The sequence below is a fragment of the Mustela putorius genome, unplaced genomic scaffold (genome assembly GCF_011764305.1).
Source record: "Mustela putorius furo isolate JIRA1106 unplaced genomic scaffold, ASM1176430v1.1 tig00000585_pilon_pilon_pilon, whole genome shotgun sequence".
In the NCBI taxonomy this organism is placed as follows: Eukaryota; Metazoa; Chordata; class Mammalia; order Carnivora; family Mustelidae; genus Mustela; species Mustela putorius.
The window spans coordinates 7462777-7488955 of NW_025421424.1; the positions used below are offsets into that span (position 1 = coordinate 7462777).

Consider the following 26179-nt stretch of genomic DNA (forward strand, 5'->3'; position numbering starts at 1 on the left):
TCAAGGCGAAGTTGCTAGATTCCTTGAGGCGGGTTATAGACAGCAGTCGGGCATCCTTGGGTGGTCTCCTCTGGTGATGTTGATGGTAGGATTTCCAGGGTGTATCCTTGGTTTTTATGGCTGGCAGGGAGGGACTAGAATGTTCAGGACGATCCTTCCATGTTACAGAGATGTGAAAGGACGAGCCCAAGTTCTCGTGGCTGATTGGTGGCTGAAGGATTCGTGGCTGATTGGTGGCTCTTGACTTGTGGTTCACTGTTTTTTCCTGGGCAGCCCCCAGACAGGAATTCTCTTCTGTGCTTGGGGCTCTGTAAGAGGAGGGGACTCTGTTGCAGACAGCCTACCGGGCAACCCACAAGAGCAGCGGTGTGCCACAGAGGGGCCCTTCAGAATCTTGCGGCTCTCTGCCCTCTCCAAACTCTAGCCAGGACTGAGAGCCAGAGCTCCTGGACCCCCATCCGCCCCCATCCACCTGCAGGTTAGCAGCTGAGAGGGCCACGTTGGTTTCTGCCAAGTTCTGGACAGCAGTGACCTCTCCATCACTGGGGAGCTCATTACCAATCAGGGGCCCTAAGGCGGCCTCCCCTGACAGCCAGTGAAGATGAAAGCAATAATGTGCGGGCTATTCTGCAGCCCCTGGTCACCCTGGTTTTATTAAAGCCAAAGTCTCAGGCATCATTAATGAGCATAAAGGACTGGCAAGGAGTATAGGAGCTCCTAAGAGAGGGGGTGGGGCAGAGCAAGGATCTGGCGAGGCCACCCAAGGGGCCGAGCTGGGGCCCAGCTTCCCAGAGAGGGAGGTGACTGCCAGGAGATGCTGACTCTGTGTTTGCTTAGCTCCCCCTTCCCTCTCCTTACTCAAAAGTAACCTCTTTATTTTCCTTTATCAAACAGGCCAGTCCTCTGCTGCCTGTATGAGCAGGGGAACAACACCCCCTCCGTCCATTGAGCCAAGGGCATCCAACTTGCGGTCGGGCCCCGTGAGGCCCCGTGAGGTCCTGGGTCCAGCTGCATGCCCCTTCGCTCCTGTTATCTCTCTGCCTGCAAGTCATGGGGGCAGATTTTGGCTTGTTTTCTTTACTGTGCATGAAGAAAGGAGTTCACGGTCAGAAGCAGGGACCACAATGGGGGTAGGGAGCCCCATACCATGCCGTAGACTCAGCACCCCTGTGCTGCCCAGCTGCCACAGTCCTGTCAAGGAAAGAGGGGGCCCTGCTGGGCTGGTGCCCCCCTGGAGGGAGCCATCCTTGAGAGCAGTGCAGAGAGCTACACATGATTCCCCCACACCCCAAGCCAGTCTCCCGAGTCCAAAACAAATCAGCTCGGACTCCCCCAGATAAGACAGCCCTTGAAAGGGCCACTCTGCATTGTAGGGGGACAGTGGCAGGGAAATCAGCCCCTTCAGAGGGGGCCACTGACATTGAGAAGCACTCCTTCCAGGGCTCTCCTGGCTAAGATAGGGCCTTGTGTTTCAGTTTGCGTTCATGGAGCTCCTCTCACACGTGGCCGCTTCTGAAGCAGGGGTAGGTGTAAAGCAAAGCTAAACCCAAAGGGGTCTCCACTCACCAGAGGTTAGTAGGAGGGCACGGGGGCAGCAGAGGGGGGGACTTGGTAACACCGTGACTCAGGGGCAGAAGGTGCGGCCAGGGTAGGGGGGAGAGGTGCTCTCCGTGGGCTGGACCCTGGGTGAGGACCCCTGCAAGATGCATAGCATTGCCTGTGCCAGGACAAGAGGAGAAACATTTTGGCAAAAGGGACCCAAGCTCCACCAGTCTTGTGGAACGGAGGGTTGGCGTAGAGGAGTAGAGAGGAAGTGAGGTGAGGAAGTAAGATGGGACCCTCAATGCAAGCTAAGACGCAAGCTTCTTGATTCCAGAAGCCGAACAGGGGGAGCCTCGGTGGGTATTTGAGCAGCAGCCTGGATCTGTAAAAACTGGCACCAGAGCACTCACTAGTCACGCAAGTGGCTTAACTTGGGCAAGCTACGTAACTTCACCAAACAGTCCTTTTCTCCTGTCTGCGGTGGGGATAAGAGCACGCACCTTGGGGGGCTGTAGTAAGACTCACTGAGATGATTTGGCAAAAGACTTGGCATATGGCAGACACATGACTGAGTCTGAAAGGTTTCTCTAGCTTCGGGTAGGAATGAACCTACGAGGCTTATGAGGGAAATAAAGGGAGCTGGGGGCCCCCTCATGCCTCAGTGCCTTGGTCAGAGGTAGAACTTCCAGCCAGGTGCACCAGGGACCTGCTACATGAGGGGAAGGTTGCACTTCCTCAGCACCATGCCACAGGGCCATTTCCTTTGTCTCCCTCCTTGGACTAGGGGACTAGGGGGACAGGAGACATACCCGAGGGAGATGGGGACCCTGGCACCTTTTTCGAACTATACACCCCCCAAGACCATGTGTGTGCTGAGGGGGGACTCTATCTCCACAGAGCATGGAGCCAAGTTCTAGAGGAGCCAGAGTCCTCTTGAGGTGCTCCCTGGGTGAGCCTGACGGTGCTCCAAGATAAAGTGAGTGGGAGGAGCGCTCTCCGAAGAGTTGGGAGTCCAGCTGCGTCTCCCACCAGCGGTGTAAGCCTGGGCAGAGCTTTGAGACCTGTGTTTGAACACTGAGGTCTTCAGCCTGTGAAGTGGAAGGAATAAGGACACTTCCTGCCTCACAGAGTTGCTGTGCACAAGAGAGTTCGTGGCTGTGGGTGTCAGCTTGCTGGCTCTGCACTGCTGTGGGGTTCTGTGTGCTGGAGGGGTTCCCACCTCTAAGGAGTGTACACCTCTGTGCCCCCAGCCCCCCTTCTGGGGAGCTGGGGGGTTCCCTTTCTGCTGCTCTGGGATTCAACGGTGGAGGCAAATAAAAAGACCAAGGCTGAGTCTTGCGCTAGAGCGAGGGTGGGCACCCATCCCGCCTAGAGGAGAGCCCTGGGACCCCATGCTCTGGAAGGCGGTGAGAGGCTTGGATTCATCTCTAGCTGGGGCCAGGTGTCAGGTGTTTCTAGGAGTCCTGAACAAGGGGGGTTCTTTATGAGAAGAAGGGACAGAAACCTTGGTGTCACCCTTGACTGCTCTCTTTCTCACACGTTGGCTCCTCAGGGAGGCCTGCCCTGGCCAACCTGTCTAAAATTCAAACAACTGTGGCCTCCTCTATGAGCATGACACATCCCCCTTCCCTGCCTTACATTTTCTCCTCGATACTTTTTCACCGTCTAACTTTTACCTTTTTTCTTGTCCTTTGCCTGAATAAAATGTAAGCTCCGTGGGGCCGTTGGGGCGGGGGTAGGGGGGAGCGTTGTGTATTTTGTTTTTTTCCCGTATCTCTAGCACACAGAACACCACTTGCACAGAGCAGGCGCTCAGTGAACATTTGTCGATTGACTGAATGAATGAATTAGCAAGCGGATGGCCCATCCGAAATCAGAGCCCCTCCAAACCCTGCCCTCCTCCTTCACCCAGGGTTGGGGGCCAGGGAGGGGCGCACCAGACCTGCCTCAGAGCCTGGGGGTAGTTTTGGCAACAACAGCATCCTCCTCCATCAAGTGGGGAGCAGGGAGAAGAAGCAGTCCAGCCAAGTGCGGTTTCACTGGACAGACAGACATTCTTACCCTCTTTGAAGTTTACTGAGAAACTTCCTAGGATTGGGCGCCCCCGGGGGCAGGAGGTGCTATATTCTCTGCCGGGTCATATTCGAGGGATGATCACATTTGAGAGAAAAGGACAAGGTGGATCCAAGGCCTGGCACAGACCCAGGATGGGGAGTGTACCTCTGCTAGGCAGCATGGCCTGAGCAAGGTCACGATCCTTTGTGCTTTCATGACGAGGCCTGGAGGTTAGAGTGCTGGGTGGTTCTCCGGAGAGGTGGGGAAGCTGCTGGGCAGAGGGACTGGTGAGGGACAACTGAGCCTGGGGGCTGGTAGCAGACCTTCAAGGAGAGAGCCCCGGCTGGCCGGAGCGTGTCTTGTGTGGGACACTGTCATGCCCACAGCCGGGCAGGGCCTGGGGTGTGGAGTCAAAGGGGACCAGTGGCTGAGAAGGGCAAACTGGAGGGGAACAGGACGGGGCCACTCCGGGGCTGCTGGTCTGGAGGCTGCAGCCAAGGGCCAATGGAGGGCAGGGTAGGCCCCAGCAGGATGGCGAGGACTGGGACCAGCATCTGAGCAGAGTTGAGAAGGAACAATGCACAGGGCAGATTCTACTGAAGAGGAACATCATTCTCATAGTCTTTTAGTCCCAGTTACTCCCAGCAGGGAGGCCAGACCCTCAGGTCCAAAAGACAAGGCACTCAGCCTCAAAGAGCCTTCTCCTAGGTCCCAGAGTGGCCCTCGGCAGCGGCCCTGGGAGCCGTGTTCCCTTCATGTGCCCTCTTGTCTGCTTTTTTGCAGGAAAGCGTGGATCTGGGAGAGATCATGTTCTCCCTGTGCTACCTGCCAACAGCAGGCCGGCTCACCCTCACAGTGATCAAATGTCGGAACCTCAAGGCGATGGACATCACAGGCTACTCAGGTATCTCTTCTCCCCAAGTGGCCTGCCCATTGGCATTAGCTCCTCCTGTCATTTTCCTGCAAAGGAAAGAGAATAAGAAATAAACAGGGGAAAACAAACAAAAAGCAAACCAAAAACAAAAATAAATTAAAAAACAAAACAAAACAAGGGAATTCTTTCTAGTTACATGAGGCCCCAGGACTTTCAAGGGTTTTGTCAAGTTTGAGCGTGCAGATGTTTGTAGGTTCGCATGGCCCTGGGGCAGCCCCACAGATCTATCTAGTCAAGGGGACAAAGCCCCTGCAAAGCCAAGTGTATTTATATATGAGTTTTTTCTGCAGGGCTCGTGGCCCCAGCCCCTGCACCAGGATTGCTCTTAGGTCCAGAATAAGTCCTGTTCTAGCAACTGAGGACATGCTTGATTGGGGGCCAAGCAGAGACTGATCCTTTCTGTGATTCTGTAAGTCGTGATTCTTCCCATGATTCTAGAAGTCGTTGTCAGAGGAGGTATCGGAGTTTTGATACAACAGAGGCATTGTTTGAGTCCCAGGAGCCTCCTTCCCCCTGTCGGCTCACATTAGCCCGAGAAGTATCCCAAAGAGCAAATGTGCAGAGCAGCCTGGGCTGTGCTCAGAGTTGCAAATGTAGGGAAAAGCTTGTTTCTCTAGACCCATCACCCAAGTGGCTCTTCTGATGAAACAGATTTCCAGTGTCAAACCACTCCAGAGGTGCCGATGTTTCCTTTTATTCATTCATTATTTATTTTCCTCGAAAACCCCTTAGTATCAGCACAGTGACTATAAAGAGGGGATGGTCCAGCTGCAAACCTCCGGGCCCAGGTATGACCTGGTGTAGCTGGAAGATGAGGTATTAGACCTTGAAAAATTGGGTTTGGGGGAAAGGTAGTTGGAAAACGCTGAGGTAATGTGTGTCTGCTGCCGCTTTGACTCCCTCAGAGCTTTTGCTCCCAGCCCCCCATCTCTGAGCAGCGCTTGAGTCTTCCAGGCCGAAAGCTCCCCAAGGTAGCATCCACCCTAATGCTCCTTCCGCTGGAGCTCCCACTGCACTTCGGGGAGGACGCCGGGAAGGGCTTAAAGAGCCTCTCCCGACGTGTGCAAAGCTCTCAGGCCCCACCAAGTCGGCGTCCTCCAAAAATACAGCCAATGTAGATTTCATTTCAATATCAAAATAAGTGCATGCTGGGGACAGAAATTCGCTGAGGACTGTCAAGGCTGCTGAGGGAAATAGGATTTTGCTGCCTAAGTCCCCACACTATCTTCTCTGGTGTAATTAAATTGATGTGCTAGAGAGAGAGCTTACGGCAAAGCCACTGAGGTAATCGTAACGGCCGTTCCACATCAGAGGGTTGGGGGGAGAGATTTTTCTCACGCTAAATTCTAATCTTCCTCTTGCAATTGACCCTCTTTTCTACCTGGGTTTGGAATCTGCTGTTAAATCTCAGTTTGATTCTGAAAATTCAGGGGTCCTCTTTTTGTCAGGAATTTCTGCCTGTTTGGTTCACAGATGTAAGCAAGTGTCTGGAACAGAGCATGCAACACACTAGGCTTTGGATAAATATATTTTGAATGAATGAATGAATGAATAGTGCAAGGAGCCTTGTCAGAGGGTGAAACAATGGGGCATGTGTGCGGGGGGGGCCTCTCAAACAAGATCTCTTGTTTTTGAGGATGAGTTTGAGGTTGCCGTCGGTCCAGACTTGCTTGGATCTTGGGCTAAAGCAGGGAGTGAGTGGAGCTCACTGTCTGTTCTTGATTTCTATGACATTGACCACCAAACCTGAGGGTCTACCTAGTCTCCTTGATTTTACTAGTCCTGAGTCAATTCCCTAAGCCCATCCACTGGAATGATGACAAAATAATAATAAGGATCAGGACACCGCAAAAGAGTGATGAGCAACAGCACTCATCTTTCCCACATCTGGTCTTTACTGATTTGAGTCTAGTGGCTTAAAATGTAAACTTTGGAGTCAGACAGATCTAGGTTCAAATCCGAGGCAAGTTCCTGAATCTCTCCAGCCTCCATCTCCCTATCTCTAAAAGGGGATGATGATGATAGATATTCTATAGCATTGGTGGGAAACTTAAAAGACACAAGGTACATAAATCTCAGCACAGTGCCTGGCACATACTGAATGCTAGACTGTGATGGTTCCCACGACAATGGGGTAAAAGGTATGGCCAGGCTTTGTGCCCCCTCCCTCAGCTGCATGGAACATCATAGGCTCTTAGAGAGCAAACAACCTCCAAGGTCTTACAAAGCCAGCATTCCGCTGGAAGCCACACACTTTTTGGCCCCAGAGAATGCTAAGGAACAGTCATCCCTCTGCTTAGCCTCTTGGACAATCACGAGATTGATGGTCTCTCCAAGGGAGCTACACCCACTGAGTTTTATAAATGGATATGCCTCGTAGGAGTGAACGGGGGGGGGGGGGGGGGGAAGGAAGCTGAGTCTCTCCCAGTTGGTGATAAGCCAGCTATCTGCCTAGTGGCCTCTGGGACAGTTGGCTCTGTCACATTTTTTCCAAGCTAGGTGGCATGGGACACCGCTGGGCTGTGGGAATGCATGGGAATGGGCATGGTAAGGGCTAGGAAAGCACTCGGGCAGCCTCAAGCCTGAAAACGCTTTCCAAGGCACTGTCCACATTACGGAGTGTAGACGTTGCCGTGTTAGTGATGGGTCTTATAACAAGCTTTCTCCACCTGACTGCTCGGACCTCTACCCTGCCCTGGGCATATCCATAGAGAATAGAGCCCTCCAACATCAGAAAGCTGTCTCACAGAGGTTCTAGGAACCCCACCTTCCTTTTTACTGACAACACCTCCGAGAGCAGGGCCTTCCAAATGGGTCATTGGAAACAGCAGGTCGATTAAACACCACTGTTTAATCACAGTCTTGCCAGCTCCCTCGTAAACCTGAGTGCCCCCATGGTTAAGGCATAGCTGCCCTGTCGAGTTAGTTAGTCCGCAGCTCCTCTGGGTGTCTGCGGCAATGCCTTCAAGGCTTGGTGTCTCCACTCACATGTTGTAGTTCTCTCTAGCTTCCCCAGCGCTGGGTGCCTCAGCTGCCCTGTGATCGATGTCCAGGGAGCGTGAGGGCCTGGCAGGTGCTCAGTGGCCAGGAGATAGAACCACGTGCCTGGGCCTCAAGGTTCCAGGCAGCGGCCGCTCGGCCCACAACCTCCCCACCCCACCGCCCCCATGGCGTCCCAGGAAACCTGGCTCCTAGGCAAGAAGGTGTCTCAGTATATCAGCATCTCAGAAGCTGTTATTACCTGTGAGTCGCTCTCCCATTTCTTGAGCTGTGACGCATAAATAACCATTATGATGGTGCCTGAGACACCTGTGCTATGAGCTACAATAGGTGTCCCTTCACTCAGATGAGTGGGAAATTTCAGGGTAGAAGGGTGACCATGAAACATGTATTCAGAAAGCTAAAGAAGGGACAGGGAGGGGGGCGTGTGGAGGCTCAGTAAAAAGCTATCTCCTCTGGCGATGGAGAGGATCCAAGGTCCCACTGGGCAGTGAAATGTCACCGGGCTGCCCTGAATCTCAGGAACCCGCCTTACTCTGGGCCCCAGCACAGCTCCGTCCTCCTCCTCTGCCCCAAAGTGGGCAGGAAACGGCTTCCGGGGAAGCAGAGAGCAGGGTCCTTCTTGATGCCAGCTGGAAATGAGCTTGCTGGGACAATGAGACCCATAATCCTCTTGTCAGGTGGGAGGACACAACAGCATTGCGACTGTCACCATGCCTTTACTCTGACAGCTGCGACTCCTTGGGTGTCATCAGCTTCTGTTTTTACCCCCTCCCCTTATCCTTTGGTTAATAATGCTGACGAACCCCCAGAGGAAAGGACTCTAAGCAGGTGAAAGGAAGGGTGCCTTTGCTCAGCTTCACCACCCTTCGGAGCCAGCTGGCCATCATGGAGCTGGGAGGTGGGGCCGTGAACCGCATCCCCACAGGCAGGTGTCCTGTCTGATTTGAGGCCAACTTCACCATTGGTGAAAGTCCATTAGGCGTTCTCCCAATAATCCTGAGGTCGCTAAAGACTCTGTGTTTTATGAAGCACGAAGTGTCCTCAGAGACAGGTGCGCTGCATAAATACAAGGTGGCTTAATTATCCTAACAACCCACTGGTACCATCCGATGAGCAACAGTAGGTCCATGGCTTCCATCCCTCTGCTGCAAATGATGTTCCAGGACATCTGGTTAACATGCTCCCTTCCCTTCCCATCACTCCCACTGGTGCAGATCCATATGTCAAAGTGTCCCTGCTTTGTGACGGGCGGAGACTGAAGAAGAAGAAAACGACCATAAAGAAAAACACTCTAAATCCTGTCTACAATGAAGCCATCATCTTTGACATCCCCCCAGAGAACATGGATCAAGTCAGTCTGCTCATCTCGGTTATGGATTATGATCGGTAGGTGAGGGTCCCGGAGGGCCAAGGTTTCCTGCCTCTCACCCCCACGCCAGGGCAGTGCAGGGTTTCAGGAGCCCATTGGCCTCAAGTCTGGCTCTACTCAAGAAAGGTGCAGAAGTTTGAGGAAGAGCCTGGATTCCCCTGAGCAGAAGCTCATGCTTTGATTCCCAGCAGGCCCATTTCCACCCATCAGTTTCCCTGAATGCGCTCCTGTGGATTCCTTTTCCTCCATCTGGCACCAAGTCCGAGCACCTCTCCTCTCCATTTCTTATGCTACTACCGTTCCCACTGACGGACAGCTGTGCAGCCTCCCAGCAGACGGCCTCCACCACTCCCTGACTCAAGTCAGCCAATGCGTGGGAGGCTCGCCTTCCTTAAAAACCACTTTCTTCAGAACCCTCTGTGGTTCCTGTTAATCCAGGCCCTTCCCCTGGTTTCTCAAGACCTTCCAGAATCTGGACCCAGCATCATCATCCAACTTCATTTCCCCTTCCTTGCATGGATTTCTTCTCTTCCACTTACCCAAATCCTACCTTCCATCAAGGCTGGCTCAAAAATGTTTCCCAACAACCCCTCCCCCCCAACCTCCGCCCCGAGCCACCATGACTCCTCTCCATTTCACTCCAGCTGAAGGAGGGGAAATAAAAAAAAAAAAAAAAAAAAAAAAAAAAAAAAAAACACAAAACAAACATGCAGTAAAGCCTTCATCTAGGATTTTTAGCACAAGTTCTCGGGCATACTAGGTACTCGCTGAACATATTTGCGTGAAGACTGATATTCTTGCTGAGTGAGTAAATCACATTCTAACCACTGGCGGTATGGAGAAGTGGTGCTTAGAGCAGGGTGATTTATTTCCAAAAGCCGATGTCTCGAGCAAGGGTGTGATGTGCTAGCTGAGTCAAAGAAGAGAAAAGACTGAAATTCTCCTGTTCCCTAAAGTCAGGCCATCTGCCCACCATTTCCTGAGATCCCAAAGGCGTTTATAACCTTTTTCTCATCTGTCTGAGTCAATGTCCACCCAAGGAGGCTGAAGCTTCACTGCCACTGGTCGTCCGAGAGAGACCTTGCCAAGCATCTATTTTCAGAGCTCAGCACTCTGAGTTAGCCCTGCCAGGCAGAATCCCAGACCCCTGGACCTCCCTTTCTGGTAGCATGTCCAGACACCAGCTCCAGGCCCTTTGTTTCTCCCCCAGAGTGGGCCACAATGAGATCATAGGAGTCTGCCGTGTGGGGATCAATGCTGAGGGCCTGGGCCGGGACCACTGGAACGAGATGCTGGCATACCCGCGGAAGCCCATCGCACACTGGCACTCCTTGGTGGAGGTAAAGAAATCCTTCAAAGAGGTGGGTGAGGTCGTGCTCGGCCCTTGGCATGTTTGCTGCATGGCCACGCGGGCTGGAGAATGGCAGTCGGCGGCTGTGTGACCTCGCCTGCGTTGCTCCTTCCCGGGGTGCACGGAAGCAGCAGGAAGGAGGTGGAGAAGGATGGGGGGGGGGGGCTGCCTGACAGAAAGCCTCTGATGCTGAGTATATTGAAAGTGACACTGAGTCCTAAATGGAAAATTAAAACCGGGAGGAAGCCCTCCCAGCGGCTCCCCAGTGCCAGGCCCGGAATGCTTTCACAGAGCCCCTGGGCCAACTCGGTCCTCTGGGAGAAAGCCCCACGAGGGTGAGCTCAGAACTTGGCAAGAAATTCGACCCTTGTTGAATCACTATGCTCCCTGAGGCTCTAGCCAGGCTGTCCTCAGGCAGTCTTCATGGCCTCCATTGGGGATGGCCAGAGACGAGATCCTGCTGCCGTGAAAGCTGGTTCTCCCACGGCTGGAGAGAGCATGGCTTCAAGGCGTCACGCTATCTGACAGGATCCTAACAGGGATGGAACATGTGGAGCACTACCCAGGAGTCCTGTGCCTTGAGCTCCAAACTCGGCCCCTTCACACTTGCTGTATAATCTCCAGCCGGTCATTTCTCTCAGTGGCAAAAGAAAATGTCCCTTCCCATGATCTTTACAGCCGGCTCCCCCTTCACCAAACTGCACCAGTGTGAGATCCTGTGAATTATCATCCTGGTGGCTCCCAGGCCTGCTTTTTCCCAAAGGGTTGGGATGTGGGGGTAGCCAGGCGAGCCTGAAACCTCATTTTGAGGATCTCATACCCCAATCCATACCCTAAAAAGATAGGTGGTTGTTTGTTCATCCCAGGCTTCAAGCCTAGGAAGTCCAGAGGCTAAAATGGGGAAAATCGACTAATAAACAAAATAAATAAAGCTTTAACTCTTACACCACATGGCCCCTCAGCTTCAAAGCAGTCACCTTAAACACAGAGGACTGTGGACCTTTGAACAGCACAGTTCAAATGGTGCAGATCCACGTGTGTGTGGATTTTTTTTTTTTAAATAAATACAGAACAACACTGTAAATGTGTTTTCTCTCCCTTACAACTTTCTTAATGACATTTTCTTTTCTCTCACTTTATTGTAAGAATACAGTATAGACTTCCTATAACATCGAAAGTATGTGTTCATGGACTGCTGATGTTATCAGTAAGGCTTCTGGCCAACAGTAGGTGATGAGTAGTTAAGTTTTGGAGGAGTCAAAGTCATAGCAGATCTTTGACTCTGTGGAGGGTCAGTGCCCCTAATCCCAGTGTTGTTCAAGGGTTAACTGTAATTGTAATCCCTTCTTCTGGCTCTGGGACACGGGAAAGGCACGAGCAGCAAAGCCAGAGGACCTGGCGGCTCTGCCTTCTCTTCTCGGTGTGATCAGGCCTGTCTCTCCCTGCTTGCAGCGGTGTGGGTGGTCTTAGGAGAGACTGAGGGCTCTGAGGGAGAGAGGGCTCTGGGAGCCAGGCTAACTGATTTACCCACTGCGGTAGGCATGTCTTTGGGGTGAGCATGGAGAAGTAAGGCATCCACACAAAGCTCCTGTTCACCAGAGGGCTCCTGGTTCTGTCTTGTGGTTGCCTTCATTCACAGTCGTGAAGCTTGGATGACAGAGACCTGTCCCTCAGCTCTCTTCCCCCAAGGGAGCCTCTGCCCCCTCTTAGGCAGAAGGCTCCCTACAGGGTGTGGGTGAGGCACCCACTACCACCCTCCGACTCCACAGGAGGCAGCTCCTGGAAGGAACCGAAGATGACCTGGGGTCCACACCCTGTGCCTCACTGAACCCAGGCCTGATTCAACCAGTGAAGGGTGCCGTGCACCTCCCCCCTCTTAAATCCTTTGGAGATATTTACGAGTAGAATAAGCATACTAAAATGTTCAGAGTGGTTTAGGGGCAGGGACATGTAAGCTGATGGGCTGTAGGGCCTTAGGCAACTCATTGTTCCCCCTCTCCAGTTTCTTGGTTGGTGAATGAGGGGGTCGGCTCCTGTCATCTCTGCTTTTCTAGGAAACTCTGACCCTAAGTGATGGCGGATAGAACCAGTGAGTACTCCCATGGCACCAGCTCAGAAAGATAATCATCCCCACGTGACTGGGCCGCCCTGTCCACACAAACTGAAGCTACCGGCCCCGTGGCGGCTGGAGTTGGGGGTGTGGGCAGAGAGGCCAGAAGGTGCCAGCCCTCGGTTCCAGAATCACTCTACGGTGAATACAACCTAATTAAGCCAAATAATTGATTCCGAGTCCCATTCCTTTGAAAACTCTGACTCACCAGTCCAGACTACAAAAGAAAGAGAGATAAAGTAGAATCAAGCCCTTGAAAATGAATATTTGATGAGACAGTAAAGGGAAAGTAACAGTATATGGAAAACGGAAAGAGAATAAATTGATTTATATCCTTTGGGTTTACTTTTTTCTTGACCTCGCACACCAAGCTCCCGAGCCCGCCCCTCCCCCTCTCATTACCCTACCATTTTGTGCTCAGCGGATCATTTCTCCGTATGAAGAAACTGAAAATGACATTCATCTTGGCAACCTAGGATTTCACCTACACTTTTAGCACCCACAGTTTGAGTATCTTTATAAAACTGCATTTAAAACCCTACCAGGCAGATAGGAAGTAAACCCTCTTTGGGCTCAAGTGATGCTTTGCACTCGAACACCTCCCCCCTCAATCCCCCTTAAAGCTCTCATCTTGCCTCCTTGGTTAAGTTCTGGACATTGAACAAGAGACTTGCTTCTCCCATTCATATCCTATATACAGAAATCTCACTCTCCCGCTCCCAGGAAGATCTATAAAGTACTCACATCTATAAAGTACTCTCTATTTAGATTGTACCTTCCTTTGAGAAGTTTCGAGTGCCGTGATCATTTCTTTTTTATTAATGAGAACAGAGGGCACCCTACTTGCCCACTTGTTTGGGGTTTTAAAATAAGGTTGAGTGGAACAAACGAACTGAAAAGGCATTTTCCCCTGCTGGGATGTTTTCAGTGAGTAGAAATGGATTAAGCCCCAGCAAGCGTCCTTCCCTGGTGGCAGCGGTGGCAGGGGTCCCCTTCCCTCCAGGCACTGCTGCCTGGTGCTGCGTGTCACTGCTATCACCGCACACAGAGCCAAGGCTGACCAGCAGCCTTCTCCAAGGTGTTCTATCATGAAGGGCCAAGTGGAGATCAGCTTCCAGAGATTTCAGATCTGTCTGAGCGTGATCCCATTGCAGAACAATAAAAGGTCTTAAGGAACACAGGCGTCCTGGCACAATCACCTTCCCAGGCACCAGGGAAGGGAGGCCAGTCTTTTTGACTTCAGAGCCACCGTGCTAAGCCTGCTGGAGTCATTCACCTTCCCGTTGTCCACGAACCCCATCTCCTTCCTCTGTCTTCACAGAAACAATCAGAGGCTGGCAGGGAAGCCAGCCTGCCTTCTGCATGTGTCCTGGATGGACAGTTACGCTCCGCGTGACTTGGGCTATTATAAGAAAAAAAAAAAAGGTACCCTGTGTGGCCATTTTGCTTTTTCTCCTCCGCATTGGCCTATCAGTCAGATTGTTTAAGATTGTTTAAGTGGCATGCTTGACCAGGGGAGAAGCCAGGAATCACTGTGTAACTTTCAGTGGCCCTAAAGGCTGGCACAGAGAAAGTAGATCCCCTAAGACAGAGGTGTGCTAGATGAGAGGATTGGTGACCATCTTGTGTCGCCTCTGGTTAAGAGGCACTTGAGTCAGAAGTCACCATGGGCTCAACAACCAGGCACTTATTTATTTAAAATATTTCACCAGGGAAACCCTCGGTTGTGATTTCATTCACGTGGACGCTGCAAGCAGAGAGACTGTCACCTGGAGTTAGGAGTAAGTACCCGGTGTGGCCCCTAAGATGTTAGGTTTCCTCTTGCCCCGTGCATCTCCTTCTCCTCCGGCTGTGGCCGGATCGAAGCTGGCAGCAGGAGGGAGTGGAGGGAGCATCGAGCTGGGAGTTAGGAGACCTGGTTTCACCTGCTCGCTCCGCCCCTAACTAGCGGTGTCTTGACTTCTCTGTGTCTTGGTTTTGTTATACATGAGAACTGGACAGTTGAGTGGATGGCGCCCTGGGCCTGCCCCCCCCCCCAGGTTGGACATGCTAAGATTGCTCAGGTCTAGGGCACATAGTGGTGGTCCTCCTCCGTACCCGATGGCCCAGCGTGGGGTTAGTTGTGAAGATCTGCCAGATGGCCTGTACAGGGACATGAAGGGACCGAGCCTGGGGAAGGTGACAGAGGCTTTCTGTAGAAGTGGGAGCGTGGAGATGTCCCGCAGGTTGGGGTCTCTCCTCAGCGCCGTGGATTTCCAGTAGGAAACACTGGCTGGCAAACATTCTATTCCTTAGGTGGCTCAGCTCTGTCTAGAGACGGCTGTGCTGTGGGGAGCACGGCATCCTTCCCCCTCCCGCCCCCGTTCGTGCAGAGAGAAGCTTCTACTCAGCCCCTCATTCCATCGTGGAGACCACCAGAGCTCAGGGGCAGCAGAGGAGGCCGTACTTTGTTTCAGAAAAACCACCTTGATCACCTTTCTGACTCCCTCTGGAGCCTTGACCCACGGGCAGCTGGGAGAGGTTTGGGTCTCCTCAGCTCCCAGGAAGGATGGAGTGAACAGTGGACACTGCCTCACTTTGAAGTTACACGGCCCCAAGATGGGTCAAGAATATTCCTGGGGTCAGATCTTTGCCCAGAAAACAGTGCCCCAGCACAACTGGCTTTTCAGTTAAGGATGGGTCGAAGGGCTCAGGTGCGGGTCCATCCACTCTCAGCCCTCTTCACTCTCTTACTCCTCCTTCCATCACCCACCTTGACAGGAGGATCAAGGTGGAGCTGACAGGGCAACCTGTGAGTCAGGAGAAGGCAGGGGATGGTCCTGAGGGGGCGAGGGGCTGCCCACCTCCTACCCCCAGCTCCTCACAAGGTGGGTGTGAATGCCCACAGGAAGCATTAAGCCTGAGAAAAAGAGCTGGATGCTAGAGTGATATCAGGTTTGTAGCTGCACTAACAGCTCCCAGACAAATTGCTAATAATTCATGGACGTGGGTTCTTGGCAGTAAGGGCACATTCTGTAGACGGCCTCTTTTGCTGCTAACATAATCCGATTTTCACTGTGAAAAATGGCTGAAGCACTCAGAAACGGCCCAGTCATAGCATCTCATTAACACACACACACACACACAGTGGAGAAAGTGTTCATTACCTCTGCAGTAGGTCTTTAAAAAAAAAAAAAATCAGGTATTCCAAACTGGAAGCTCTACAGCTCTTTTCCTTCTGTGTTCGCATGGCTGACAGCAAAATTCAAGTGAGCTTATGAAAAGCTGGGAAGGGTGAATTCAGTGCATGGGCCACAGAAGTTTCTAAAGTTGAAATGCCAGTCCCCTTGGCCATCAGTAACCAGCCTTCTCCCCTCTCCACAGTGGCAGGGCCGGGCTGCCAGCTTTGACAGCGAGAGCTCGTGCCCGTCTCCAAAACCACCTCCCACACCATGAGCTGTGCGACCGGGCGACACCAACGGGACTCAGCGACGCTCTTTTTGCACTCGTTCAACTGTCCAAACACAGTGTCGCGCAGGGGCAGCAGCAGCCGTAGCACGAGTCTTAACTGCTCCTGCGTGGGTCAAGGCCACGACCCTTGTCGTGTGGCCAGACCTGTCTTACTTAGTCTTTCTTGTCTCTCAAGGTGATGTTTTCTGTGGTTTTTCACTTTTTATGGATCTGCTGCCAAGAAGAGAAGGGGGAAAGAGTAGGAGAAAAAGAAGAGTAGAGTCCAGAAGCTGGTTCATATAAAATACCATGTAAAATAGTCTTCTCTTCTGGGGAGGTGGTGTGATTTCCTTCAGTGTTGTGTCTCCACCAAGTGCCACAACCATGGAGGAGAAGGACGTGGGATGGAGCCATGGCTGTGTCTGCAGTAGCCTGCAGGAAGGAGCAAATCGGGCCAAGAGCCTTGACAAAGCTCTAGATGTGACCCTTGGAAGCTCTCTGTTCCTGTGACACAGACCGCGATGCAGACTCCTGGTCCTACGGTGAAATCACGAGCGCTCCGAGGTGTCTCCGCTGGTCGTGCAGGGCTCCTTGTGTCCCCATCTGCCTCCACTTCCTTGTTGACTTTCCTCATCATTTGAAAGTGTCTTGACTTCTCCTGAGAACTCAGCCCCTCTCTTTAGGAATGAGATTCTGCTGAATCTAAACATGCCGAATGTTTTCTGGCACACCACAGTTAATGACCATATTTGTTTGAACGCAGGGTCTTTGTTCTCAAAAGTAACCTCCGTTGTAAAGAAGAGAAGGCACACGTGTTTCAGAATGACTTCTGTGTCGTGCGTAGCTTTATGAATTCCATGAAGTATCGAGCAACTGTGTAAAAATGCCTACACAGATCAAAGAAACACCTGCATAAAATGTTCTTTGGGGAATGGGTGTTTTAATCCAAGTCACAGCTGGAATCCATCTTTCTGTGAAGAGAATCTTCTCGATTGAAACAAAGCCAGTTTAAGCCTATTTCAGCCCCCTTGACTCTGGGACAGTATTCATCTTAAACTTTAGTTCTATAGATTACTAAGTATTTCAGTGTTTGTTTTAGTGGTAGTGAACGCTTTCCCCCCATGCCCTTTAGATCTCTATCTTAGGCCAAATTCAGTTTAGGAAAAAAAAAACAAAAAGTTTCAACTATTCTGTATTGTAATGGTACGTTTCTGTTGAGTTTGTAGTGGTCTCCCCACCAACCACATATAACTTGCTTGATTTCCTCACAGTCTGTAGAGCCCTGGTAAATTTGTGGAGGTGAGTTTCTACTTTATCTGTGACTACACAATGCCAGCTTCCAGAGTTGTGTGTGTGACTTGGCAAGAGGCAAGTCTGCTGAAGAACCCCTTCTTCCACCAGGGGAAGGTCAAGAAGGGAAAAGCTATTCACGCACCTTGTGTCTTAGTCTTTATGTCACGTGCTTTAGGAGCAGAAACTCAATAAAGTAAGCCTCCCCTTAAGCCAAGTTATCAGGTTTCTCTGCTGATAGAACTGTGGGCAGTATCTTCTACCCAAAGTTCAGACTGGGCGAGAGGATGACCAAGATATTGTGGCCAGAGAAGTTTTCAGCTTAGAGAAGCAAAGGCAGATACACCAAATCCCACTCTGTACTAAGCCTTGGGCTAGGAGTTCATGTGTCATTGGTATAGAGATAGTTTTCTCCCCAAATATCTTGTGATCGAGAGGCCATCCTTGTCAGGCTGTACTGAGCTGGGTGATCTTTTGAGAGTGAGACAAAAACCCAAAATCACGACAAGACTCAGAGCAGGCCGTAATCTTCATTCTGTCTCTTGACTCGAGACTGACTTCATCAAGATGGCCGTCTCGATCACTGAGCAGAGGCTGTGGGGTCCCTGCAACTAGGAAGGGGACAGTTGAGTTTCCTGGGCCATGAGCAGCCCAGAAATGAGGGTGAGAGGGTCTTTCCGGAAGTGATCTCAAAACGCATGTCCAGCTGCCTTCTTCATAGCCCTGGACACACGAGGATGACCACTTAACTCTTGGAGGAGGAAGGGTGATCCGTGGAATAGTTACTGCTCTCAGACATCCCTTCTATGTCCAAGCAGCTAACTCACACAAGTGAACCTCCCAGTGGTTTTGGGAAATCATTTCCTGAACAGATGATAGTCAGCCCCACACTACCTACCCAGCTGCTGCTGCTCACACTGCAGCGGTCTTGGTAAATTTCTACAGGCTGGGAAGCCCACCCCAGGGAGGCTCTTGGCTCCAGGAGCCCCACCCCCAGTGTCTTCTGGGGGGACTAGTCCTCAACCCAAAGCATGAATGAATCTGAATGTCTGTCAACGTCATTATCGAGCCCAATACTTCTTCCTCGCGGATGAGAGTAAAATGAATTACAAGTTTCAGAATAAAATGGAATACAAAGTCGATTCATTTGTTAGCTTCTCTGCCACAAGAAGCCTTTTTCTTGGGTTGGTGTTTTGAGCTTTGCTGAAGTCATGATAACCAAGGCCTTTTGCATATTGATGTTTTTAAAAAAATGCCAAGTTCTCTTCTTTATTCAGCAGTTTTTCTGGGCTGAAAGATGCCCTCCCTTCCTTTGCATACTCAGGATATTAATTAATTGCAACATCATTTAAATAATTATGTTGTTAATTACCGCTTCATGTCTCCCGCCCCGTCACAGCCTGAAGTTTTTCTTCAATTAAATCTGTGTCTTGCCCGTTTCTCTTGTCATCGTATGTTCCTGAGGCTCAGCCGTCCGCATACACACAGGACACTGCACAGCTTTTGTCTTTAAGTGTTGTTTCCCGTAGATAACCAGTTCCCTTCCATCGGAGCTACCGTGGAAGGCTTGTTTGTTTTTTGTGCTGCCCAGAAAATACCCGCATACCCCACGAAGCTAAAATCCACCTGTGTTCTGCCAGGCTTATGGCTCGCAGAGCATTTGGAGCGCGGGGCTGTGCTGTTTCCTAGCTGTTCAGCTCAGCAAGCAGCCCCTCCAGATGCCCAGGCTTCTCTAGGGAAGCGGGTTGCACGCTCATCGCCGGAAAGTGCAACACTTCCGCCCACCGGGGGAGGAATCCCGCTAACTCTCATAAAACACCACTTGGCCGAATGAGGAGAAAAATCCTGCTGCAGACTTGAACATTTAAAAAGAACATTCTGACTTAATAGAATATCCTCTGTGCTCACCCCCAGCTTTTAATTAATTTAGGAAGCAGCCCATAGGGAGGAACGTGGAAGGTACCGTCCGCTCTTGCACATCTGCATCTAAATTACTGGCACTCGGCAGTGAGCTGCCGTGGAGAGAGCCCAGGTGGTGAGGGAAGCACTCTGCTTCCCAAACCCACAGCCTCCCAGGGCTTCCGCAGGCCGAGGGGTCGCCCATCAGCAGGCGGGGCCGCTCCTATTTGGAGCGGATCCCGGAAAGGGGCAGATGGGTCTGGCTGGCTGGGCTGGGTCAGGCAGCCAGAACAACCTTCAGACTTCCGTGGCTGGGAACAACAATGGCTTCTCATTCGTGCTCATGCCCGTCGCAGGTCGGCAAAGGGATCCCTGCTCATCTGATGTTTTCAGGGGAACTCAGAATGACAAAGGAGCCGACATCTCCAACATGGCTAGTTGCCACACCCGAGGGAAATGAGCACTCCGAAGCTTCTCTGTTGGCCTCAACACTGTGGCCCAGAGGAGACACATGTCCCTTTCCCTGCCCGTCCATGACCCACGGGGCCTCCCAGAACACAGGGGTTCAAGCGCCCAAGGGGAAGAAGAACTGGAAATCACTGTCCAGTGCTTGGGATGACCACAGTGAAGTTAGCAGCCCCATGGAGGGTGACAGCTGCCCCTGGCTGAGTCAGAGAAACAAAGAGAAGTTACAGTCCATTAGTTGTTGAGTGAACTCAAGGACTAGATGGAGCCCCCAGGACTGGGCCAGCCTCAGACTCGCATGCTGCCGGCAAAAAGCTTTTGGCTAGTGAACTGGCAGCGTAAGTGATTATAGTCCGAGATAGAAAGTGGTGAGCACAGGATGGGAGATGAAATAGAAGGCTCCAGAATTCTGAGAGAGCAGATCACAGCAGGGCAGAATGACCCGCTTCAGATTTGGAATACAGGAGGGTGTGAGGAGGGGACACATCCCGGGCTGAGGGGCCTATACACCATGCCACTAGGCTGCAGACCTGGCCCCTGCCTCGTTCCTGCTAGGTGCCTCCACGAAATGGGCCCGCTGCCCCTCCTCCCTCCACTGCTGGCTTGGCTTCTGCTCCTGGGTGGGCTAATCCCCCCGGAACTGCAAGCTTTGCCTGACTTTGAGACTCTGTCTAGCTGTCACACGTCATCCACTCACCCAGCCTCCCCTCCCCGGGAAGTTTTGCAGCCACAGCCCACTCAGGACTTCGTGATTTGTCCCTTGGCCCGCTCCTCTTTGCAGTGAGCCCCATCTAGATGTCTGATGGCCTAGGAAGGGGAACAGGACTGGCCTCCCCTCAAACCCCCCATGGCTTTCCTCTGGCTGGCTCACAGCAGCACTCCCAGCATGGCCACGGCAAGCCCACCAGCAAGATTGGAGGCCAAGAGGCTGGCAGGCAGTTAGAGCCGTTCACCCAGGAGGGGCGGAGGGGTGAGCTAGACAGAGGTCCCACACAGGGAAACGAGGGCACCTGTACAGGACACAGTGGACACAGGTGGACCACGCAGCAGGGCTGACGGCTTAGCAGATCTGGAAGGCAGGGATAAGGAAGGGAGTCGAATGTTCTCACACTTGAGGCACCAGAAAAATGATGGAGCCTTCCATAGAACCTGGAGACTCGACAGATCAGCTCTGGGCTCAGCAATGAGTCGGGTTTGGGTCAACTGAATTTGAGATGCAGAAGGGATAAGCAGCAGACGGCCGTAGTTTGAGAAGCAGTTTGGCAGAGAGGTCGGGCGTGAGATGTTAATTTCTAGAAAGCTTATGCACCAGAACGAGATGTGAAGCCAAGAGTCTGACACAGCCACATGGGTACAAGCAGACAAGGAGAGTCTCAAAGAGGGCTTCTTGGGGAACCAAGGTTTAGAGGTCAAGGAAAAAGAAAGTGATGTGAATGATCATGGAGGTGTGCCCAAGCAAAGTTGATCAATGAGGATGGGGATGAATAAAACAGATCAGTCAAGGGCCTCATAAAATGATTCTTCACAAGTTCATCCAAAGTGCTTGGACATCGCTTGAGTCGCAAGTCTGCTCCCCCCTCGTTGGCAGGGACCCTCGTCTTCCTTCCCCTTGCCTCTGCTCTTGCCTTTGGCGTGGGGGGGTAGAATATACTTGTCTTCAGTTTACCATTTTAACCATTTTTAACAGTATAATGCAGCGGCTTTCAATATATTCACATTGTTGGGGAACCGTCACCACTGGCCCTCCACAGAACTTTTCTCATCTCTGCACCCATTGAACAGCAGATCCCTAGCCCCTGGCAACCCCATTCTATTTTCTGTGTTCATGAATTTCACTATTCCAGATACCTCATGTAAGTGGAATCATATCGTATCTGTCCTTTCGTGTCAGGATTATTTCACTTAGCAGAATATCCTCAAGGTAGACCCATGTTGTATATGTGTCATAATTTCCTTCCTTTTTAAGGCCAAATAATATTCCATTGTATGAATATACTACATTTTGTTTTCCATTGATCTGTTGGTGGACCTTTGGGTCGCTTCCACCTTTTGGCTATCGTGAATAATTCCTCTGTGAATGTGGGTATACAAAGATCTCTGCTTGTCTCTGCTTCTCTGGGGTGTACACCCAGAAGTGGATGGTCATTCTATTTTTAATATTTGGGGGAACTGCCATACTGTTTTTCATAACGGTGGCGCCATGTTACATTCCCTCAGGCAGTGCCCAAAAGTTCCAATTTCTCTCCACCCTCACCAACACTTGTTATTTTATATATTTTTGATGGCAGGCATCAGAAAGGGTGTGAAATGGTATCTAACTGTGATTTGATTTGCATTCTCCTAATGATCAGTGATGTCAAGTATCTTTTTTTTTTTCAGTATGCAATACAGGTTTATTAACTATACATCCCCATGACTTACTTGTTATACAACTGAAAGTTTTGATGTCAAGTATCTTTACTGGCCATCTGTATATCTCTTTTGGAAAAATGTCTATTCGAGTCCTTTGTTCATTTTTTAAAAAACTTTATTAAGTTTTAAATTTTACTTCCAATGTAGTGAACATACAGTATTATATTAGTTTCAGGAGTACAAGATAGTGATTTTTACACTAAAGCTCATTTTTTAGTTTGTTTTGTTGTTGTTGAGTTTTTGGATTTCTCTATATATTTGATATATAAATCCCATATCGGATTTAGGATTTACAAATACAGTATTGCCTCCCATTCTGTGGGTTGCTGTTGATCATGTCCTCTGATGAACAAAAATTTTAAAGTTTGAGGTAGTTTGATCTACCTACTTTTTTTTTGTTTGTTATTACTTATGCCTTTGGGGTCGTATCCAAAAAAAAAAATCATTGCCAAATCCAGTGCCATGATGCTTTGCCCCTATGTTTGCTTCTAGGAGTTTTATAGGTTTAGCTCTTACACTTGGGTCTTTGATCCACTCCATTTTTTGTATAGGTTGTGAGGTAAGGGTCCAACTTCATTCTTTTGCGCATGGATATCCAGTTTTATCTACATCATTTGTTGCAAAGACTGTCTTTATCCCCACTGAATGATCTTGGCACCCTTGTTGAGAATCATTTGACCATACCTATATGTGAGAGTTTATTTCTGGCCTTTCTATTCTGTTTCATCGGTTTATATGTGTGCCTTTATACTAGTATCACATTAATTTGATTACTTGTAGCTTTGTAGTAATTTTGAAATCAGGAAGTATGAATCCTCCAACTTTGTTCTTTTTCAGATTTGTTTTGGCCTCTCAGGGTCCCTTAGATTCCCTATGAATTTTAGGATGCTATTTCGACAAAAAAAAAAAGGGGGGGGGACTTTGAGAGGGATTGTATTGAATCCATTGATAGCTTCAGATATATTCATAGGGTTTCAATTTTTGAGGACACTATAAAATATCCTATAGGAATCACCTATACGGTGCCATTTGCTGACATTCTGTCTGCAAACACATCCCTCATTCTGCGGGACCGAGCACAGTGATGGAGGTTTAACCAGCTAACTAGACTTTTTACCCAATTCTTGCCAATATCCTATGGAGTTCATCTCCCACAACTGCAAATGTCTTGGACCAACTCCCAACGTGCCAACCAAACACAACCCTACTTCCCAGTCTCTCTCCTGCCCTACTTGGCCCCAGAACACTCAAGAAACTTCAGGGGACTAACTCCCATGAATGCAGGTTCATCTCTTTTTCTGAATGAGCGGAGGGATTCACTCAACAAACCTGTTGAGCACCTAGTATATATCAGATAAGGCGCTAGGCTGAGGGCACAGCAATTAATAATAACTAGCCAACACTACACACTTCTATGCTGGGCACTGTTTTAAGTGCTTTATATCCATTCCCTCACTTAATTTTCTCTTTAACTCTAAGAGGTCAAGAAACCTGCCCACGGTCATACAACTAAATCCAGATACCTAAATCCCATTGTCCACCTGCTTAAGCATGATGCTTAATCATTGATCAACACAATGCTGAGCTGCCTTCTAAGAAAACACATCTTTCGAGGAGCTCATGATTCAGAGGAGACAGACACACAAAGAGGCAATTACTACAATGTGGTAAGCCTGGAGAAGGATTGCCTAAGCCACCCACCTATGTGTATACCCTTCCTAGTGCAACCCTAAGTGTACCCTCCGAGATCCCAGCCTCATTCCTTCCAGGAGACAGCCCTGCAATGGCCTGTTTGTGAACCAGGACTTACGCACATTCATTTGCCGTCCCCCGGCCATCAGTTACTCCTTCAGGAATAGCTAAAGAATTGTGGAGTCTGGGGCGCCTGGGTGGCTCGATGGGTTGAGGCCTCTGTCTTCAGCTCGGGTCGTGATCCCGGGGTCCTGGGATCGAGCCCCACATCCGGCTCTCTGCTCAGCAGGGAGCCTGCTTCCTCCTCTCTCTCTGCCTGCCTCTCTGCCTACTTGTGATCTCTTTCTGTCAAATAAATAAATAAAATCTTTAAAAAAAAAAAAAAGAATCATGGAGTCCACTCATCACCCCCAACCCGAGTCAGTCACCCCATAAACGTGTCCTGTGTTGGCCAATGCCAGGAAGAGCAAAGTCTTACTGTAACTTAGTAGCTCTACCAGAAAGCTCAGAAATGGCAGGAAGGCTCATCACTCTACAATACACAGCTCCGAACAAAGCCTATGCCATCAGACTCGATATAATGGGAAATAAGCTGCCATGGGAGGGGGCAGACAGAAGAACTCAGAGGGTTTGGAGGAGCTCTGCAAACTCAGGAATGCCCACGGGCTAGCTCAGCTATCCTGCCTTCTTGAATCTCTTTACATTCAGTGCCGGAGGGTTGAGTCTCCTCCTGCAGGAGCCTCAGCGGAGGATAGCTCCCTGACAGTAAATTGGTCCTGGGGACAGAGTGAGGAGATGTGTGACTCTTTCCCCTGAGGTGACTCTCTTTTTCGGTACAGACTGGGTAAGTTTGGTGACACATCAGGGATTATCCACAGAGACACAGAGTGCCCATGTGGGCAGGCGCCTCGGGCATCCCAAAATATGTAGCATTGCTTCTTTTCTCTCTGGCTTCACTTTGTGCGGCTTCGGTCTGTGTCGGAGCTGGGACAATGAGGAATGAAAACCCGTGGCTAGGCATTCTCAAATGTTTTTGGAAACACGAGGCCTGGAGATGACAGAGGACTTGCTAATCACAGTTGAAAGGGCTGTGGTCCTTCATCTCCCCAGATGAATTATTGACAAAGACACACTACGGTGAAAGCAGATGGTGAAATTGAAGATCCAGACAAGCGCCACACACTGTCCTCCGTCAATGACTACTGGCTTTCTTTTCCAGATGGTCCAAATATGCCTGACTTCTTACGCAGAGAGGCTCTCCCTGTGCCTCCTGATCTTGAACCGTCAGACAGCCCTGATGCTCCTGGCTTGCTCTCTCCCCAGCCAGGAAGCTGGGGCAGAATGGTATTTTCCATTCTGTTCCATCGTGGCTACCTGACCTGTAAATCTATATCTTGCCACATTTGCCACGTGAGACGGATTCAACTCTTCAACACCATCACGTTTGGTAAACTCAATAGCCAGAAGATCTGGGTTTGGCCCTGGCTCTTCAACTTCCTCAGTCTACCCTGGGCAAGTCATGTAAACTCTCTGAGCCTCTTCCTGCCCCGCAACATCCCCCCCGCCCCCCACTGTCTATAAGACAGAGGCGGAGTGGGTGAGCTCAGCTCTGGTCTGCAGCCCAAGAGCACAGCTCAGAAGCCAGTGCTGTGTGGACCACGGCCTCCCTCCATAGAAAGAAACCATGTTCACCTTTGGCAGTGAATAGCAGGAGAAAACAGGGAATAAGACTGCACTGCTTTGAAATCTAGGGAGGGTGCGAGGGAGCAGGGAGGGGGAATGTACAGAATAAATCAAGGGGTTGGGTAATTAATTTGGAATAACTTAAGCCCTGAACGCTGCAGAGAAAACAAAAGTAGTGACATTTAACGAATGTGTCCGTTGATATCTCACTCATTCCAGCTGTCTTTAGAAATGTCAGCTATCTCACCATCCTTTTGCCTTGCAGCTGGAAGGTTTGTGCTAACAACCAATTCTGGTTTCTGCCCAGTGGGTTAGCACGGGTGTAGAATTTCAGAAGCAGGAGGTCCTGGCGGCGGAAGGAACGGGGGACAATGCCTGTCACCCGCGGAGAGCCCGAGCCTGCAGCTGCTCCTTGAGGCCCCCATGGTCCTGTCTCCTTGCCTTTTGCCCATCTTGTTGCCACTAACCATAAAAAACACACAACGCATCCATGCTAAGAGAAAGACATCCATGTTTTCACGGAGATCCTGCATTTATGCCTCGTCAAACTTCTCAGAGCTTATAAGTTTTCAGGAGAAAACCTTAGCTGAACTCCAGGGAGAGAGAAAGCCAAGAGCCAGTGGCTCCAGAGAACTCCAGGCTCAGGAATTTCCATTCTGAGCTGATTGGCCCTTGGTGCAGTCCTCTATAAATACCAGATCCTGCTTCAGAGACAAACTGGGGAACAAACCAGCTGGATTTTCACTTTGGGGAAAAACACGAAGCCAAGCGGCATTGAGCAGTTTTCATCCCAAACTCTGTCCCGAACCCCCAACGTGAGCTTCCCTGCTTTCATCCACAGCTGAACGGCCAATCTCGCCTACTTTATGGGTGCTGAGAAGCAAGGTGAAGGAGCCATTAAAAGCCAAATGGAAAATGAGCTGGTGGTGGTTTAAGTGAGCTAGG

General features: G+C 50.5%; 1 protein-coding gene across 4 annotated transcripts in view; it reads left to right on the forward strand.

Annotated features, from left to right (window-relative positions):
• The window catches only part of SYT6 (synaptotagmin 6), a 57154-nt gene extending 38632 nt beyond the window's left edge, over nt 1–18522 (forward strand). The window contains exons 4-8 of one of the 4 annotated variants that reach the window (XR_001176087.2): nt 4381–4501; nt 8749–8920; nt 10114–10264; nt 14077–14145; nt 15728–18522. Coding sequence is in view for 2 of the 4 variants with exons in the window: in XM_004769856.3 (XP_004769913.1) it covers nt 4381–4501; nt 8749–8920; nt 10114–10264; nt 15728–15799 (516 nt within the window). In the remaining 2 variants the exon portion in view is untranslated. The remainder of the gene's footprint in view (nt 1–4380; nt 4502–8748; nt 8921–10113; nt 10265–14076; nt 14146–15727) is intronic. The other 3 variants (XR_006607273.1, XM_004769856.3, XM_013044483.2) reach the window with 3 other exon arrangements.
• The last annotated feature ends 7657 nt before the right edge of the window (nt 18523–26179 follow it).